The sequence below is a fragment of the Apteryx rowi genome, unplaced genomic scaffold (genome assembly GCF_003343035.1).
Source record: "Apteryx rowi isolate R43461 unplaced genomic scaffold, aptRow1 scaffold_130, whole genome shotgun sequence".
Classification (NCBI taxonomy): Eukaryota; Metazoa; Chordata; class Aves; order Apterygiformes; family Apterygidae; genus Apteryx; species Apteryx rowi.
The window spans coordinates 1,986,838-2,006,764 of NW_020447531.1; the positions used below are offsets into that span (position 1 = coordinate 1,986,838).

The following is a 19,927-nucleotide window of genomic DNA, read 5'->3' on the forward strand; positions in this document are numbered from 1 at the left end:
CTCGCGCTTCTTCTTGGTGTGCATGTGCTTCCTGACCTTCATCCAGTCCCTCATGGTCTCCGGCTACCTGAGCAGCGTCATCACCACCATCGAGAGGAGATACAGTCTGAAGAGCTCGGAGTCGGGGCTGCTGGTCAGCTGTTTTGACGTCGGGAGCCTAGTGGTGGTGGTGTTCATCAGCTACTTTGGGGGGCGCGGGCGGAGGCCGCTCTGGCTGGCTGTCGGCGGGTTTTTCATTGCGCTGGGGGCTGCGCTTTTCTCGTTACCTCATTTCATCTCTCCGCCGTACCAGATCCAGGAACTGAACTCCTCCGTCAGTAACGAGGGCTTGTGTATGACTGGCAATAACACCCCCAAAGAGCCGTCGGATTCGCCTGCCTGTGTCAAGGACTCTGGCGGAAACGATCACTCCCTCTATGTAGCTTTATTCATTTGCGCCCAAATCCTCATTGGCATGGGCTCGACACCCATCTATACCTTGGGACCAACCTACTTAGATGACAATGTCAAGAAAGAAAACGCCTCGCTTTACCTAGGTAAGGCATCTAAGTAAAGGGCGCTTTGAAACGCTAAAACCCACGTCTTTCTGAGGTGCTAGTTAAAGGTACTTCTGCCCTGCGCTTTCTGTGCTATGTTTGTGCTAGGCTTTCCTTTTGAAGTAAACTTGCCATGCTTTCCTAATTTATAATGTTTTCTTCCCTTTATTATGGAACTGTGAACAGCAGTAACAGGTGAAACTAGGAGTGTGAGCATAAAAGTGACTGTGCTCGCACCCTCCAGTATGCGGGAGAAGGCATCGGAGAATCAGAGAAGGTTGTTTTCTCTAATGCTTTTCAGTACTTGACATTAGCAGGTAACCTCTTCAGAGAGCAGTTTTAAAGTTAACCATGCCCCTTCAATTTTTTTGCTAATACAGAAGCAATATATTTCTAAATTTTGATCAGCCTGCCTTTAGCCTGAAGTCACTATAACAATAATGTTTTATAAGTACTTCGAAAGATTTGCCGTGTTTTACTTTTGCAGCATTTATTTATCTTTAACAAGCGATGAATTGTGGCAGTCATTAGTAAATCATCTGGGAGGTAAGAATGAGTTAAAAACGTTGATAAAACAGTAAGTAAAACCTCCAGGGTTAAGAGCTCAGTTACAGGAGCTCAAATGACACTTAACAAGGTGACAGTCCTCCTATCTGTTAATAACTAGCACGTTGCTTTTGGCAGGTACAGATAGTCGCATTGATAGCCCTGATGCGGAAAGGGGTTTCTCAGATAACTGAGTACCAAACTTTTCTGGGAGTTAGAGGTTATAGCTAACACCATAACTTTTTTACAGTGTGCATAATGCATAAGAAGATTCACTGTCCTCTGAATTTGTGTTAGTATCTTAGGTGATTTTGTGAGAATCTCACTTACTCCATCAAATTGTTTTCAAATAAGGGGAGGCACTTACTGGTCTGAGAGAACTACTAAACGGTTTTGGATGCTCAGCATTACCATTTTCAATCGATCTTGGGGATAACCTTGGAGGTAATCGTTCTGTGGAAAATAGACATTCATGAAAGAAATACACTTGGTGTGTGCTTAATCACCTTATTAAGCAACAGTAGTAGATCTGGATCAGTATTCCTTTTGATCTGTTCTCCAGCAATTTGACTGTTCCCCGAACTGTTTTCAAGCCAGTTCTGTGTGCAGTGTCTTGAGAAAGCTTGAGGCATTGTTGGTTTTCAGAAGGAAAGATATGTATTACCTGTATTTTTTCTATCATTTTCACAATATTGTCTGATGAAATACTGAACAGGCAACAAAGTATTTTCCCTCTCTCTTTCCACTTTGAGAAAGGTCAGCTGGTATGGAAATTTAAATTAACCTGGAATCAACTTTATTAGCACTCAGAAAAAAGTAAAAATAAATCTTCTTGTTGAGATTTGCAACTGTAGTTTGAAACTGCAGAAAGGGGACTGAAACTTTTGCTGGTATATGTTTTCAGACGGTCCTCAAAAACCTCAAGGGAAGAAAAAGAGGAGATGGAGTGGCTGCAGAGGAGGACTGGAGGGTGAAAGAGATGAGCAGGGTGAGAGGAGGAGGAAAGTTCTCGCCGAAGGGGGAAGCAAGGTCAGGGTTCTGATATCCTCACGCGCTGGAGAAGCTGTGCTTGCTACTGAAGTGCTCCTAGCACAATTTTATCACGGTTACATTGTTAGAAATGATTCAGATAACTGTTAATTGTTGCGAAGATCACCCTTAAAGTTAACAAAGGTAAAAGACACTAGCAGCTGTTCAAAGACCATATGTGACTGGTAGCTAGGGGCTGAGTTCACCTCTGAGCTATACTGGGAATACCCTCACAGATTTGAAGTCCATATGTTGTGATTCAGAAAAGTAAGGATTAGATATCCAACTAACGTATAAATGAAAAATTTATACCAGCTATCCAATTGTGCAAGGCTCATAGGAAGAAGAATTAGAATGAACACACAGCACATTCAAAATTAAGTAAAATATATCACTTCCTTTCAGTCTTTAAGCTACACAGGGCTAGAAGTAAGTTTTGCTTTCCACTGGAAATCATGACATTATGTTTTTCTTTCAATAGTGTGAAATTCTGAGGAAACTTTTAACTAGTCCAGGATTTGAGTATTTATCTCTCTTTAGACTTAGGCCAGTGACTTTTTGAGGGGTAGAAATAAAATCTGAGTTGGGGGGGGGAGGGGAGCGGGAAGAACATCATCTGGCACATTGCTGTGAGCAAACATGGTTTTTGAACGGTCTCAGAGGTTTGGAATGTGCCCTGTCCTGCAGGGATGGATGCAGGGGTAGAAGCAAGGCCAGCCGGGCAGGAGACCCAATAAATGGGGCTGGGACACGACTCTGCCAGCCAGTTACCACCACGTCTGATGTTATGCAATATTCATTTCTCAAGGCTGCATGGTTTTATTATTGGGGCAAGTTATGCAAATGATATCAGAATGTAAAATACCTGTATGCATGTACACATGTGCAATTGAAAAGTGTAGTATTGGGCCGTGGAAGTTTGGAAGTTTTGAAGAGAAAAGAAAGCCTGGTGAAACAGATCCGATTCACACGAGAGTGTCTCAGTGAAGACAGTTAAGTTTGGGGAAAAAAATAGTATCCTCTAACTCAAAATGGAAAGTCCTTCGCATATTTGTTCATAAGCATGCTTTCATTGCATTCTGTTTTCTTCTATGAAAATTAACGTGTATATATATATTCAAATGAGAAGCATTTGTGTACAAGCATACATGTTATAAAAGTTCCACAGAGCTGCAAATTTTAAGACTTCTTTACAAGTCTTTAAGTTTGCTCACTAACTGCAGGTCAGTAAAACCACCTCAGTATCACCAATCCTAATTCTGCAAAAACTCACCTTATGTGGCTGTGGAAGCTATTTTATTTTTCAAGTTAATCCAGCTCAGGGCTCAAGTGGCACTAGCATATCCTCTTAAGTGTAGGCATGCAAGCTCAATGTGGACAGCTGTTTTGACATTCCTGACTGGAAGTCCTGCTCTCAAAAAACATATTTGATGCGTATACATAGTCTCTTGGCTGCCTACACTTAAGTCCATCTGTCAGGGTGGCACAATGCCAGTTTACAAGGTGGTATGTTGTTTTTAGTAGCACAAAGGTGCCAAGCAGTGATGCATGTATTTGGGCTACTTGCATAGCATGTGCAAGCACACTCTTCTGCAGAAAGCTTTTTCTTTGTGAGGGCGGCACTACCTTTGTTTCCTCATGCCCTTTATACCTGTAGACGCTTTGATACCATGATGCTAACTGTGAGAAAATGTATGATATCAGAGAAGTTATGATCATAACAGATTCCTAGGAACTATAAGAACTGACTCTCTTAATCACAGGTAATCCAAAATGGTAATTGCACACTTTTTCTCAAAACTGGGCAATCACTGTGTTGTTTTTGTGTGCTCCTAAAGCCTCTCCCTTCTATGCTTTGCTGCAAGGTAGCGTGTCTGTAGTCTGTTGCCTGATGTATGCAGCTTTTCCTTTTAATTACATTAGGGTAAAATTCTATCTATTTCATTTGGAATTGAATTGTATTTCACAAGTCCTTTTTTGTACCTTTGAGGTGTTTCTGCTGTCAAATTCTAAAACTTAACTTAAACACAATGTAGTTTTCTAGGGATCCAGTAGTTTGTCTTGAATAGCTTTTATGAGTTTACCTTGTGATTGTATCGTGGATTGTAAAAGTTGTTCCTGAAATACAGGGAAAGGGGAGGTTTACTAGCAGTATTATAGTGCCTGAGTAGTTTTCAAAATATCTTGCTTGTTTTGCAAATAACTATTGCAATAAAAAAGGAATTTACTTTGAAAATTTATGCATAGAAAGACAATATTAGTTTTTACAGAAATATTGCATTAATAAATACATGTCACCAGTCAGGAATCTCTTTTACCTGTACCCTCCAAAAAATGAGTAGTGGATGAATTAGTCTTTGTGCTGAAGATGTTATGTTTTCAGATTCCAGAATTCTCTAAGCTGGTTATGAAGGGCTGTGAGGAAAGGTCTAAGCCAGTTTAATTGAATGCAGGCTCTCCTTGGTTTTGAGAACATGCAATAGTTACAAATGCAAAGATAGAACTTTTATGGGAGAATATCTGAAAAATTGGATAAACCTGTGTAAATGTGGTTGGTACGGATCATGGTATGAGAGCCCGAGAACAAAGCCCTTTCCTAACCTGAAGGAAGAATAAATATTTAGACTGGTTTCAAAAGCGCTTGGACTTCGGCTTTGTTTTCACGAGGATCATTTGTGGGCTGCTGTTTCTAACATTAGATAGGCCATTTCAGTGTGGCTGTATTCTGGATGGAAATCACCTTCTTAGCAGTATTTTACAACTGCCTACTCTGTGTACCCGTCATGTTTTTTTACAGTCTGCTGAAAAGCCTGTACATATGTTTATAATTCTTTTAGTTATATTTATTGTATTTCTAGTTATATCGACCACTAGATCCACTTCCCACCTGGAAGGAGAGGGAAGGACAAATAGCTTCATGCACTTCGTCAGAAACACTCTACCTTTGCCCGCTGGGTCCCGGGGCAGAGCGCGGCTGTTAAGCGAACTGGATGTCTGCAATGCACCGTTTCCTGGATGTAGGTGTGGGAAGCACTGGATCATCGTGCTGCTTGGATTGATTTGTTTTGGCCACTTTCGGGGTTATGCCGTCAAAGAGTGGTGGCCACTGGAGGACAAGAGCTGGAGCCTGGTGAGGGCATTTGATCCTTTATATGTATGCTGTAAGATCACTGAGGTTTTTCAAGAGAGAATCAACTTTCTAGATGATGAGGAGGGACAGTCTGGAGGGAGTGAGACAGCTGACTGGTATTTCAGTTTGTTCTCACCATTCAGCCTGTGACCACTTGTGATACACGCTGAATATACTTCATGCTATCCGATACAGGGAGAGGCTAGTTCCTAGAGGGTTTTCTCAGCATTGATCCACACAGTTGATAAACCTTACAAACATTTGTTTACAAACATTTTTTACAACAACCCTGTGAGCAGGCTGTGTTTTATGAATCAAAAGGACATTGAAGCTGAAACAGGCAAAAATGCTGAATGTTTTTTATTGCTTGCTGTATTTCGTATGTAAAAGAGCAGCATGCTGAGAGTTAGTCCTCAAATACAGGATTTTCATTTATCTGAGCGCAAGCCACATCTTGGTTTATCCAAAGGCTAACTCTAAAAACGGGCCCATCAGCCGTCTTCTGTAGAAACCTGTCCTTGCTTTGTTTGCACAGTCAGCTGGGCAGATTTAGCTGTTGTCCAAAAGCACTGTGCTCTCAGCTGGGCTTAGCATCTTGAGAAGCCAGTGAAGTGACTGCGGGTCTGTTTAAAAGACTTGTGTATATGTATTATGCTGTATTCTTGTGCAGACAGTTTAGCACTCAGATGGTGCAGTTCAGTATTGTGCTTTTCTGGCATTTCTGTAACATTTTTTATGTTAAAACGCTGATCAGGCATCGGGCATGGTTCCTTATAATTATTTAAAGTACCGCTATGCAGTTTTACTACCCTATATTACAGCTGAGGTAAGGGAAGTAGGTAATTTTTACTTTTCATCTCCACTTTAGTCTCCTGCCCTGCAGTGGGATTGATAACATTTTCTTCACAGTGAAATCCTAGACCATCTTTCTTAGTATTTAGAGAAAGGAAGGTTCTGTAGCTATGCAACTAATGTGTTCGTAAAATGAGTTGAATAAGAGCAGTGGGCAGGCTTTCCCCTGAAGTTTTGCAGCTGCGGGATTTAACACTGTGAGTGGTGTACCTCCCCCTGCATTGTCAGCGTGGTGTCCCCGCGGGGATGCTGTCTGGAGCTCTCCTGGTGTGCCTCTGCTCTTAGCTGCGGCATCAAGCACACGCAGCTATGTGGCCCCTAAGCTGAGTGACAAAGGGTCACTTGAAGTAACTGGCAAAATGGGCTTTGCCCTTCATTAGGGCAACAAGAGGCCTGTGTTATACTTTTCTGATTGGCAGTTTTCTTTCGTATTAAATGACAAAATTTGGGTGGGATGCAGGAGTCTGAAACTCCCCAAAGTCCCAGGTCCTCTTGCTTTCATTACTCAGCATTTGTCAGGTGTCAGCCTTCTGGGTCTGAAAGCTCACTTTGCACCTGCTCCTGCTCGGGAATGCTGTTTTCTTGGAGAACAGCACCTTTCCTCTCTCTAGAGCTCTGCTGTAATTCTGATTTAGGCTAATGATGTCTGAGCTTGGGTGTAGTTCCCCAGTGAAGCTTGAAAAATTAGACAGAAAAGTGGTCTTGAAGTAACAGTTTGTTAGTACCTTTTCCCAGGAACTGAAGGCTTGGGATCTAGTATCTAAGTAACCTGTGCCTGGAAACTTTATCAGTCTGCTTGATATCCTGACTATTTCGTAAAGGGTCACCAAAACTACTACTGTTGCAGCTGGATTAGATTCTAAATGGATTGAGATGCTTTGTCTTTCCTCTAGATTGCCTTTACTGTCATTCAGTAGCTGCTTTACTGCCTAGATTTAATTGCCATGAAAGTGTTTATACAGTCAAAAGAGAGTACGAAGTCGGCTGACTTGTTAATTGAAAGTTAAGCAGACCGAAATTCTCTCTACCATCTCATTCAAAGATATATAGCTTTCTTCCTTTGCTGTATAGGTAATGTAGGCAATTACACAAAACAGACTTGACCTGCTATTTCTCCATGAAGGCCAGCATCCAAAAATTTTGATCAAGGAATGCTTGAAGTAGAGGAATGGGTTCCATCTATTCATTTTAAAAGGGCAGAGAAGTAATTCCACCATATTAGAATCTTTCCTTAGTCTCACACTTTCTTTTTTAATCTATTTTAAGTCTTTTTCATCCTGGTAGCATTTTAAAAAGCCTTTGTTCCACTTAGGAAGCATCGACTCAGTTTTGCTTTTTTATTTTTTAAATGCTTTTTATATTTCTTTTGAAAACAATTCTATCGTGAGACATGCATGACCCTACAAAAACAGCACATTCTTCAATCAGTTCCTGGTGTAGTTGTTACTCCTGATGTCTGTAGTGGTAAAAGTGGGTTTTAGTTATGTGTCTCACAGCTGAGAGAAAGGAAGATTCCACTTGGACTCCGAGGGCAGAGCAAGCCGGATTATCATCCTTCCTGTGAATCATCACCAGAATTGCCAGAGTTTAAGCTCCAAGTCCCATGGTGCCTCTGCAAACCCATCAGCAGCTACAGGGGATGTTAAGAGTTGTTAGGGCTGTAAGCTGAGTCCCAGAAACTGCGTGGATGGAAGAGGGGAATGGCTAGAAGTGATGGCTCTGCACAAGAAGCAAAGAACTGTTTGCCTTTTGAGTCCTGATCGTAGTTTCATTGAGAACTTGTCTTTGTAATGAAGTCAATTTGGGTTATAACTTGATTGTTTCTCTGAACTAAATTTAGGAGATAGGTCCATGTTTTTGTTTTTGTTCCCCGCCCCCAGCACTGCAGTGCTTTTAGCACAACTTGGTTGGACTATCTGGTCACATTGGCTGGAGTTAGCAAAGCTGATGAGAAAGGGCTGCTCTGCAGTATGTATGCAAGCTCATTTCACTTGAGTCATCTAGATCCGTACCTCAGCCCCTTCCCAGTGCCCAGAAAAAAGAGAGAGAACATTTTCCGTGGTGGGAAAGAATATGTCAGTATATTGCAACAGAGAGAACTACGGGCCATATCCTTCTTTGTAGCTGAACAGTTGGGAGTTTGTGCATCTGTTCTGCTGTCACAAGGCCAGAAATTCATATGCACCGGGTAGCGCTACGCTGGGTAGTGCTAACAGGAGAGCTAGGGAACCCTGGTCTTTCCCCTTCCCTTTCCCACTTCCTTTTCTTCTGCATGAATAAGTGAACTTATTCTTACTTGAGAAATGGGGAAGTGTGAACACAGAAACTCAAGTGCTATTTTTATGCTGCCATTACACCTGATAGTCTAATCTGAAAGCAGTAATTCTCATGTAGGTAAACAGCTTACTTGGCAGCGAAGGCACATTACACCAGTGAAAAACACTGTACTCTGGAATAAATTATGTTTTAACTAGTATCATGCTGAGTTTGGAAGAGAGGCAGTTGGAAAAAAAGTGTATGTTTACACTTGTGATTTGAACAAGTTGACATAAAAATTACTGAAAGAGAATAGACGTGAACTATAACTTATGAAGTACTTGCAAAACAGTACTGCGTGTTAGCTAATTCTGTACCCCTGTTCTGTTCTTTTTTGATTCTGGTCTCCATTTTCAATATAGCTTCTTTTTCAATAACTTTCATTTCTTTAATTGGCTTGTTGGTGTATTTTTGGTTGCTCCCATTTTTCCCTGCATATATTGATTTTAACACTTTTTTCCCATTGCACCAACCTCAGTAGGGCCTTCAATCTGACAGTTTTCATACCCTCTACTTCTATTATCCTCAGTGCTTACAGAATTAGAATGAAAGCTTGAAGAGTATATCAGCATTTATTTTTTTGAAATCCAGTGCTGCTCTGAAACTAGGTACCTGCTTTTCAGTTGATTGAATTTAGAAAGCTTTTGTTACTAGGAACTACTTTCCACATTTATCTGTCTGCTTTCAATCAATTTCTTGGTAAAACTGGCAAAAAGTGGATCCTGGACAGATTCTCCTGTGGTTGTGTTCTTTCTGTTCTGCATTAATTAAACTATCCCCTAGAGTCGTAATGTTTCAGATAATCCATATATTAGCTGGGTGTATCTTCTGATAGAGGCTTTGCTAGCAAGGGCATGATATTTCCTGTTTTGTACACTTGCTGTAGTTTACCGCAGTATTTATTATACATTTGTTCACAATGTTTTACTTTAGGTGTCATGTAGGAGGACTCAAAGGTGCCAGTATGCTAAGCCAGGTGCTCAGGTGCCTTAGTTACACCTTCTCCTTTTTTCAATCCCTGTTTAGATTAAAATCTGAAAACCAGGCCTTGCCAGAAGTCTCTTTAAGGAGTGCATTTGTGTAGATAAAATAGAGCAAATTGTAAAATAATTCTGAGCACACTATGGTGGCTGACTAACCTGTTACTCAAAACAGAATGTGTTAAGCAAGCCTCATTTGTGTCTAGAAGATATCTAAAGGAAATACTCTGTAGACTATTATCTGATGTTGCAGTGTGCTAAGTTTTCTCTATATTTAAAGAGAAATTGCTAAATTCAGCCGAGCTGTTGACTCAGTAAATTTTGCTATGTGTAAGACAACTCAAAACACTACCTTTTTTTCCACCAAAGGTCCCAAAGGAATGAGCTCACAGGTTCAAAAACAGCAAGTCAAAAACAAGTGAAATTTATTAGAAATGAACCCTGAGGAAAAGGAATGCTGGTTAGGTGCGGTTTGCTTTTCAAACAAAGAAAAACCAGGGAAGATGAGCACCAGAAAGAGGGAAGGGAAGGTTTGGTGCCAGCAGCATAGGACGGTCAGTGCCTCTTTTCTTGTGTGGTCCAAGGTGCCTGTGGGGCAGAGGCAGAAGGGCCTGGACCAGCTGGTGCTTGCTGGTGCCGAGTCCATCAGAAGAGCTGAAGATGCTGCTTTAAGTTTCTCTGGAGTCCTGGAAAACCCCTGGTGAAGCTGAGGAATTTTGAAGATGGAAAGTACAGTGAAGCTTTGCTTCCACCAACGCTGTTCTTCCCCCAGCCCAATATTTTCCGCTCTTGCCTGACGTGTCCCTCCAGGCCAGTGTGCGGACCATGGACCGTAGAATCCCTGAGATTTCAGTAGTTTTATTTTAGCTATTTAGCTATAGGAGCTTATTTTAAAAATAATAACAAAATAGTCTGCCAGTGTGTGAATTTTTAATCTGAATTTATGTTTCAGTTTGTTACTTCATTCCAGTGAGTGAAATAGAAGTTTAATAGTGAGTGTAATCTCCTGAAGTACAGATAAGTTCAGTAATAACCCTCCCATTTCAAAAAGTAAAATACTCAGCTACACTCAGCCACTACATAATATTGTGGGTTCTAATTTCTGTAAACCTGATGGGCAGTTCTTATCAGCTTGATTTAATACAGCTGTCTAGTGACAGAAATAGTGAGGGCATTCCCAGGGAAATTTTGTCATCATGGGGGAATATAGATAATACACGAGGTTTTAAGTGTGCAGTATGTTAGCGCTGATACACACAAATTCAGGCATTTAGCTGGTAAGTTACATAATTGGCCTGAAATAGGAACTTTAGAAAATTAAGTTTCTTTTTAATAGCGTGACTGAGGACAGGAAGTGGGCTTTAGGGTTGTCTGAGACAAGTTTGTGGTATTTTGATACCGCACCTGCATTGCAATTGGAGGGATGTTAGTCCTGTTAAATACAGAGAATAAAAAGGCTCTGAACTCAGTTCTGCATCGCTGTAATGTAATGCCATACCTTAAATAATTTTTCAAAGGCAGAGCTAAAGAGTGAACTGATGCTTGAAGGAAGAGCCATACTCTAAAATTAGTTCCTAAATAGCAAGCACGCTGTCTTGATTTCTAGAAGCTCTGTATATTCATGGGCCTCCGTGACTGAATATTTCCCCAGGGCAGTGATTATAATGGCAAGGATATTGCTGACTTGTGTGAGCTCCTTTGGCTGCAGAAGGAAAGGAAAGTAGCTGCGAATAGGCAATAATAGCCATATGTTTACTCCTGTGGCTTCTCCAGAAGCTCTGGAAGAAGAGAAGGAAGATAAGCACTTCTAAAACGGGAGCCTCCGAATTTAGGACTACTTTTGCACCTGAGCCTGTGCAGCAGGTAAAAAAGTCCTGACCTCATTAGCATTTGCTCTTTGTCTTACTTGATATGTTTTAGGAACAGAGTTTTGCTTAGACTTGGAAGGTTTTTGTACTTACTGGGTTTTATGGGTAATTGCTCCAACTTTGGACAGTTGGAAGCACCACAAACAGCAAGAAGGGAGGCATTTCACCTTGAAATACACCCCCCCCCCCCAAGACTGAATAAGGCAGCTGCCTATCTGACAGGCCATTAATGCATTTGTGATAATTAAAAGATCAGCCTTCTGTGACAAATGAGGTAAAACTGATTGACTAGTCCTCGCCAAGCCAGCTAATGGGAAAGGAGTGGAAAAAGGCTGTTAAACCTGCTGAGTCAGAAGCCTTGGTGCAGTTACACCTTCTCAGCTAAAGGAGAGACTCAATTTACGAGACTCAATTTACCAGAGAAAAACAGAAGAATATATGAACTAATATAAGTTCCCTACATTGATGTAGTTAGAGTAGCTATTACTCTTTTGGTAAGTAGTAACATTTTAAGTTGTAGGCTGGAGTGTTCAGATAAGGTAAAAATAAACTGCTTATGAGCAAATAGATCTGTAATTAATTTCCCTCCATCCCAATTTCCTTCTTCCTCCCCCTCATCCCCCAAATTAAATCCTACAAAAAGAAGAGCTTACCATGGGTCTGATACAGTCCAATGCTCTGGAGAAAAACTAATATTCTCATTCTCAGAGTTGTGCTGTTTGCTTTTATACATAATTTGAGTATTACAGAGGCTAAAGAAAAGATCCATCATATGTCATAGTTTCAGGATATGTGAGAAATAATATTTATTGTTTGCCCAAGTCAGGTTACTCATGTCTTCTAAGTACTGTGTCAGAGTTGACCAGTTTCCTTTAGGAGGAAAAGAGGTAACTGGTACAGTGAGAGCACTGCTGAATGGTCGTGGCAGAGGAACTTGATAGCCGTGAGGTTTATATTAGCAGATAGACATCCTACATGATGAGCCAGCGGCTTTTTGTTTGAGTTGGGCCTGACAGGAACAAAACAGTGTAGTATATTAGGAAGGTAGTAAGGTTCCCTTGTCTATTTTAATAAAATACCCAGAGCAGTTATTTTGTGGTAGTAAACCTCAGCTCTGGGCATAAGGATTTCTCCAAAGTACAGCTGCTGGTCTGAGCAACTCTTCTAGTGCTGGATTAATCCCAGTTTGCATGGCCTGTCCAGAGATATTAGAAGAATTAGTTGCATAATATTAGAAGAGATGGTAGCGTAACTTGCTGCTGTGTCGGAGTCCCTAGCTGCTCTGTTAGGATTACTTCTGCTGCTCTTGCGCTGCCAGTGGCTTGGAAAGGTAACGGAAATTGGGGCACAGAGTGTGGGATGCAGTGTTGTATTCTTGTATGCAGAAGACTGAGAAATAATACAGTTCTGCCCTTGAATTTAGGCTGTACTGCATTCCTCTTAAATTAAAACCCAAAGATTTGCTGTCTCTTTTGCTTTTTCTTTTTATTCTCTTGAGTAACAAAATGGTGTAAATCTGGGAGAATTGACAGCTGGTTGTTTTCTGGTGTGGGAGAACTGACTTGAGGAATATCTGTGTGGGTGTGGTGATACAAGACAGTCTCTTAATACAACCCCTTGGTTATATGTACAACCTCTTGTTATATGTAGTGCCAAAATAGACAGTAATCCTCTTATGGGGGATTGTGAAGCAAGCAATAATAGAGCATAAGTCAGTGTCATCAGTTCAGAGCTGTTTTTCTGATAAACGTATTGTCATTTGTATCTGCTAGATTCTTTAGCACTTCTTAATCTTTATATTAGCTAAGTCCTTCTTTCCAGCTAGACCTGTTAATGTTTCACAGTAGTAATGTCAACTGCAATCTAGACGTCTTAGTATGCGTATTCCTAACTGGTACGCTTGCTTTAAAAAGGCCACTGAGATTTTGAGTTGTATAATTCAGCTTATTTCCTAATAAATTCAGAAGGAAAACTGTAAGATCTCCTAGTCTGCATAAAATGCTTCAACTGTCTTAGGAGGTACCCTGAAAAGGTGTGAAGACATACTATCTGCAGGCTGTTCATCTTATTTAGAAAACACGAAGTTCGCTGCTATACAGCAGGGCACACAGGGTAAGCATGTACTGGAGGACAGAAGCAATTACCTATGCAACAAGCAGAGTTAGAGCAGAAAGGAAGATCTGGAGGTATTTATTTAATATTAATGTCTTTGTGCTTATGAAGGCCAGAGTCATGATAGCTTCCTGCTGTCTTGGTCTTGTGGTTCTTACATCTGGCATCTAATGAACATTCAATTCAGAGAAGCTTTCCAGAAAAGTTAATAAATCACAGCTATCTATAAGGCACATTTGTATTCCCACCGAACATGATGAGAATGTATCTGATATTGATTGGGAGCAGGATCAGATCTGTAAAGCTTTTTCATTTTTTAAACTGCAAATAAATCCTCTTGGGGTTTTTATATCAAATTTATTTAAGTAATGTGAAATAATGGGTTGTTAAAAATTTGTCAAGTCAGCAAACCAGTCAGAGAAAAATAAAGCAGGGTTCCTTTTACGTTATGAAAACAGTTTGGGAAAGTGGTGCCATTTTTCTTAATCTGAGTTTGATGGCATTTTTATGGAAAAAATGGTTATCAGTGTATACTTATTTGCATAGCTTGAAATTTTGAGATGCATTTTTGCACCTTAATTCTCAGTTCCTATTTTTCATTTCAATTTGCATTCATTCTTGGGTGAAAAATCCATAAAATGTCCTATTTGAAGACCACTGTCTGCGTATCTCCTCTTGCTCTGGTTTTCATCCAGTATATTATAGACTCTACTAGGAGATCAAGAATTTTTGCATTTGCTCACATTGAGAATACCATCCCTGTAACTTCAGGCTTACCTGTTTTGACATTTTGTAAATATTTCAGTGATGGGTTTCAGCAGGGTATATTAATAAAAGGATGATTCTTGTGTTGACTTACTGCTTGTGCAGTACCACTAATAATAACAGAGTTTGAGTTGTACCTGGAATCACAGACAATTAGGATAACTATAAGGGACCATCACAGGCTTTTCAGTTTTGTTTAGACTTGCCTATGTTTAGGTAACTCTGTGCCACTTCTTCTACGGATAAGTGGTATCTGTTCAAATAGCTTTATTGTTCAGTTCTGGGAGCCAACTTTTGTATCAAATTGCATTTAATATATTGTTGTGAAGATTGTCTGTAACTAAATACATTCAGGCTTTGCAAATATTGTGGAGTTAAAGTATTCTTATTGCATATTATTATACAGCCAAAGAGTTACCTATCAAAGTAATTACATACTTTCTCCAAGGAATAAATCGAAGTACTGGATTAGGGTCACAGTGTTTAATGATTATTTATGTCACAAGCAAAAAGCTGAACAAAAACATTTGGATTTTGGATTTTCCTATTTTGATGAATTTTTAAGTATATAACACTTCAATTCCCTAGTCATCTGGGATTCTCCCCAGCTGAATCTTAGTAATACTATGATAATAACTCACAGATCTGGTAAATGAACATAAATAGTTGAATCCTGAATTACAGGCTTCTTAATACCCTTAGTAGCATCAATATTATGTTACTATAATGCCAAAAAGGGTTATTTCAACATGAATCAGTTCCCCAGTCCCTTTTTCCTTATTGCAGTACCTTATCTTTGTCAGCCAGCGGATATGTTTTCATGTCACTCTGGTGTAAATGAAGGCTGCCACCAGAAGGGAGGTTTTTCCCTTCCTTGCCTTTTCCTTTTAATTGCAAACACATGTTGTTGCCCTTTCCCTTGCTCTGAATTTAATGATTTTGTGGCTACAGTGTGAATCAGACCTACTGGCTTATCTGGCTGAAAACACTCTCACTACCATGGGCAGGAAGAGTTTTTAGCTGGGACCAGCTCACTCACCCAGCTTGTCCCCAGGCTGCCAGCAGTGGGGATAGACTGGGGGGCTTGGGATGGGTCCAGCTCTCAGGACCACCCCCAGTGTAGCAGCCTGCCCTTGACCAAATTACATGTCATGTGAAACCAAACGCGGAGCCCTAAGTCACATCTGTCTCCAGTGGTTTCTTTGGAGATTGAAGAGAAGCAGCTGTAGCAAACATCTTATGTTATACGCATGAATTTTTAACAACTGCCTAAAACCATCACTACTTGACTCTTACGTTTTTTGAAATGAGAGATATTTAGCTGAATAGCTCATGTATTTTTAGTATTTTGTAAGAGAGGACTTTCATTTTTATCATATTTGGAATCATGACTTATCTTCCCCTTGGCACATCTCTAGTGGAAGGAACAGATTCCTTCCTCTTTCTCCTTTGTTTCTTTTTTGAAAAAATTTAATAGTTTGTTCCATTATCCTCACCGAGATGGCTGTAAGAGAGATGATTAGCATCATCAGTAGGAGGAAGTCTAAGTTTGTTTTTAAAGTGGCATGGAATGCTGTAGGACTAAATGGAGGCTGTCTTGTCAGTTACTGTATGAATATTTTAAGAATATTTTCTGTGTAGTTTTTTCATATATTATTGTGAATGTCTGAAGTTTCCACCTTGTAGGTAACAGTACGTTTTACATTAATATGCTTCTTATACACTTGTAAATATAAATTTTAAGGTAATATTGTAATTAATAGCAGTACATTATTCATTAATATGCTTAGGTAGACTAGTAACTAAATATAAAACCTATTTGGTTTTATATGATATTGGATATTGGTCTGTATTTCAGCCGACTATGAGACATTCTACAGATTGAAGATGGAGTAGAATTTGATCCTAAACCTGGACCTCAAATGATTATTGTATTTACGTTATTCAGTTGCATTTCACACTGATGAGGAAAAAATAGCTCTTTTGGGGGGTTAATTATACCGTTCAAAACTAAGAATGTTTTGTGTCAGCCTGGAAATTTCTTATCATAGTTACTTTTATAAGAAAAAAAATCGATGGTACCTTGGAGATGACCCTCCCCGCCATTCCTGTTCCCTTTCTAAACATTAGAACTTGATACAAGAATTTAACCTCCTTTCTATTCCCTCACACTGACGCTATGAGCAGATGGAGGTGTTAGATGCCATGGAGCTGACTGGACATGCCTCTGTTTTAGCCAAATATTTGCAACTCTTAGGCTGGATTTCTGTTACCAGAAAGTTGAAACTGGCTTGACCACAGGTTCAGGATCTGGCCCATATGTTGAGTAACTAAAATAGTATCTCAGAGACATGATAGCTTGTAGCACAGGCTAGCTTCATTATTTTATGTGGGATAACAATACAGAAAGTTGATCTTACATCTTTCTATTAAAATGTCATTTATGATTCTCTTTCTAATGGTATTTTTTCAGTTGAAAAAGTGGCATTGGTTTGTAAGCTTAACAGAACTCAGGGCTCTCAATAACAGAGTCTGTATAGTAATTTTTATCCTGGATTAATACCAGCCTCTAAAATTATTATTGACACATATAATATGTAGAGACCTGACTAGATTAAAAGCCTTGTCCTGACCTTGGCTTTGTATAACCTGATCTGTACTCTAAAGATCTTATGTTTGCATTTTTTCAGATGTAAAAATTATAGATGGGAAACTTCCATAAAACCTTCCAACCCATTTTTCTGGCATTTGAATTCTTGATTAGAGAAGATGCTGGTACATGCATATAACCTTTGTTCAGAATACCACTCAGATGTGTTTAAGCTCCGTCTATTAACAGAAATATATATACAGTTTTCAGGACATTACTGTATGGTTGCCTTTGAATCAGACAGATTTTGTCAGTCTGAATTATGCCCATGTATTAACAGATACAGACTGTAAAATATTCTTAAATACCACATATTCTTTGTTTCATTGAATTGGGTTACAGGTTCCTTTTATCTCAATAGACTCACAGATTTTGCAGGTATGATCGGACTCATTAATTAAAGACAACTTCAGTTAAAAAAAAAAAAAAAGATAGGGACTTGAGCATCCCCCATAATAAGCCTTCTTTTCCTCTGCGGCAGCAGTCTTTCTCTTGTCATCTTGTGTAGAAGGTCCCTGCAGACATCCTCATGATGCTGCCAAACTCACATTGTTCTGCCTTATCTCAAACATTTCACTTTCATCTCTGAAGATCAGTAGAAGTTAAGTTCATGCTGAAGTGTTCATACTGTAATCTACTTTCAGATACTCTGATGATGAATGTGGTATAAAAAATTAAAAACATAGCGTAGAATAACCTTTTGAGATTAAGTGCTATGCTTTCTTTCATTGACTAGCACAGAGGAAGATGGATATTATATCCTAATAAGCCATTTCTTTTGATTCCGAATATACTATTCTTACAATGGAAAGTCAAAGAGTTTTCATTTTAAAATTTAAAGAAATAGGAAGAGACAGAAAGTGGAGTAATGCTGTTATATTCTTTTAGAAATGGCATTAAGTGGAAGTACGTGAACGTGCAAAAATGTTAGCATGTAAAGTTATTTGAAGACACAAACCAGGACGACATGTGCAGAAAAGAACGTTTGTAGAACCTAATCTACTTAGCAGTGGATATGGTCTATTTTTCAAGCCTAGCCTTTCTGTCTTCACTGGTAAAGGAAGTTAATGCACCTCTGCAGCAATAGATATCTCCAGTTTTGTGAAACTAAGCCCATTGTGATCATTTATGTGTATATTTTTTTAACTGAAATGTGGGAGGTGGAATAGCTTCCATTCTTTAAGATTAAAACTTGATTGCTTGGCCTTCTTTTACATCTTTCCTAATCGCGGATATCTGAACTTGTATTAACTCGGCAAGGACAACCTATGCCGAGGGCACTGTGGAGGCCAAGTGCGCAGGGGAGTCCTTGCGTGGGCAGATGGACAAGAGGACCTCTGGGAGGGCTCCTTAGTGGGGGAAAACTTGGGAGAGAAATTGAACATACCAGTCAGTAGTAATAACTACAATATTGTAGAATTGTTGTGAATGTTTGATTCCTTCAGCAAAACCTCTCCAGATATGAAAGCCATCTCTTTTTCATTTGATGTGAGCAGAATCAAGTATCAAAAGAGAAGCCTGCACATAAAATGTGTGACATAGGTGAGTTTACTGAATAACTAGTTAGTAAATAATTTGTCCCAAGTCACCACCCCTATTTTTCACCAGGGTGTCTGAGGAATTTTCCTCTAACTGGGCAGTTTGGAAAGAGAGCCATATTCTGATTTTGTTTAGTCCTGTGAAAATCTGAAGAAATTTCAGTGATTTCTGTGGATTTTTTTCTCTGTTATATTGGTGTAAAGAAGAACACAGTATAGCCTAAACTTTTTACTTTTTGTTTTCTTTTTTAAGGCTGTGCAAATAGTTTATTTTTGACTTTAGTAGCTGAGCCAGTTTATTTTATGAGGAAACCATTCCTTTTTTTCATTATTATATAAAAATTAAAAACTGAAAACAATATTAAAGTATTCTGTTGAACAAAAACTTTTTTGTTGGACACTTAAAAATGCACAATTGGAATGGAGGGAATTATTCACAAAAAAGGCTAGGGAAGGTTATGCCCATCAGCCTTGTATTGAATATCCTGAGGTAAGAGCCTAAAGTGGCATCTTTGAATCCTTTCTCCTGTGGAAAAGAAGGTGCATGCTGTTAGAGTTTTCTACACATTTTTTCATATGAGTGAAGCTGAGTAGTAATTTAGTTTGGTTATTCAGCTCTATTTGCTAAGGACAAATGTCTGCTTCTCCTGTCATATGTCTGCTAGTTCTCCACTGCAGTGTTTGGAACTTCTAGTTGTTAAGTTTTTCCCAGCAGTTTTAGTGTTTAAAAAGCTTAATATTGTGTTACTACTGTTCTTCTGTTTTGAAACATTTGCCTGAGTGGTTTATTATGTGGGTTAGCAGATGGTGATTTAACTGCACTTGATCCAAGGAGAGTTTTGGTTCTATAAGTATGTCTGAGGCTCAAAAAATCTCAGAAAAGCACTTACACAGCAGTGAGCAAAGTAGTAGTAGTGTGCCATTTGTGAGCACAAATGGAGCAACTGTACTTTGTTCAATGAGGGTTTATGCAGTTGGGGGGGTCGAATCCGATTTGGGGCAATGCTGTGCCAATCCCCTATACCATGGGGAATATAGTTGCATTAGTGCGTCAAATTCGATGAGTAACCGCTGTGATTCCGTGGATGAGTTGCTTAGCTTTGGTTGAGGAGAGGAGGAAATTATTGCAGAAGATATCTCAAAGATAACCTGGCCTCTGTTGAATTTACTGTGGGATATTCGATTTCTATATTCTGTGTATGATTGTTACCATGATTTACTTTATAACATTAAGGTATCAAATATAAAAGATTATCAGCATAATGCTTTAAAAACACAGGTCTGAGCATGTTCTGTTAATTTATAAATAATTTACATAGTATTTTTAGTTCAAGATAATATGATAGCCAAAAAGACTTTTGTTCTTAAGGTGAATATTTCATTATAGATTAAAATTTTGTAGAGTAAAATTTAAGAGAGTTTTACTACAGTGTTCTCATATTCAATTATTTGAACTTTTACATTATACCTTTATTTGTTTCACAAGAAACAAAATTAAGTCTTACTCTGCATCTTGAAGCAAAAGTGTATAATGAAGATTTGAGTGCTGTATTGCATTTGTAATCCATACTACCAGTAATTAATCTCATTACAATATGATTTGTT

The 19,927-nt window shown here is 39.2% G+C and overlaps 1 protein-coding gene across 1 annotated transcript in view; it reads left to right on the forward strand.

Annotated features, from left to right (window-relative positions):
- Positions 1-4: 4 nt before the first annotated feature.
- Positions 5-19,927, forward strand: part of LOC112961296 (solute carrier organic anion transporter family member 5A1-like) — a gene marked incomplete at both ends in the record, with an annotated part of 63,788 nt that continues 43,865 nt past the window's right edge. The window contains one exon of the mRNA XM_026056306.1: positions 5-536. Coding sequence (XP_025912091.1) covers positions 5-536 — 532 coding nt within the window. The remainder of the gene's footprint in view (positions 537-19,927) is intronic.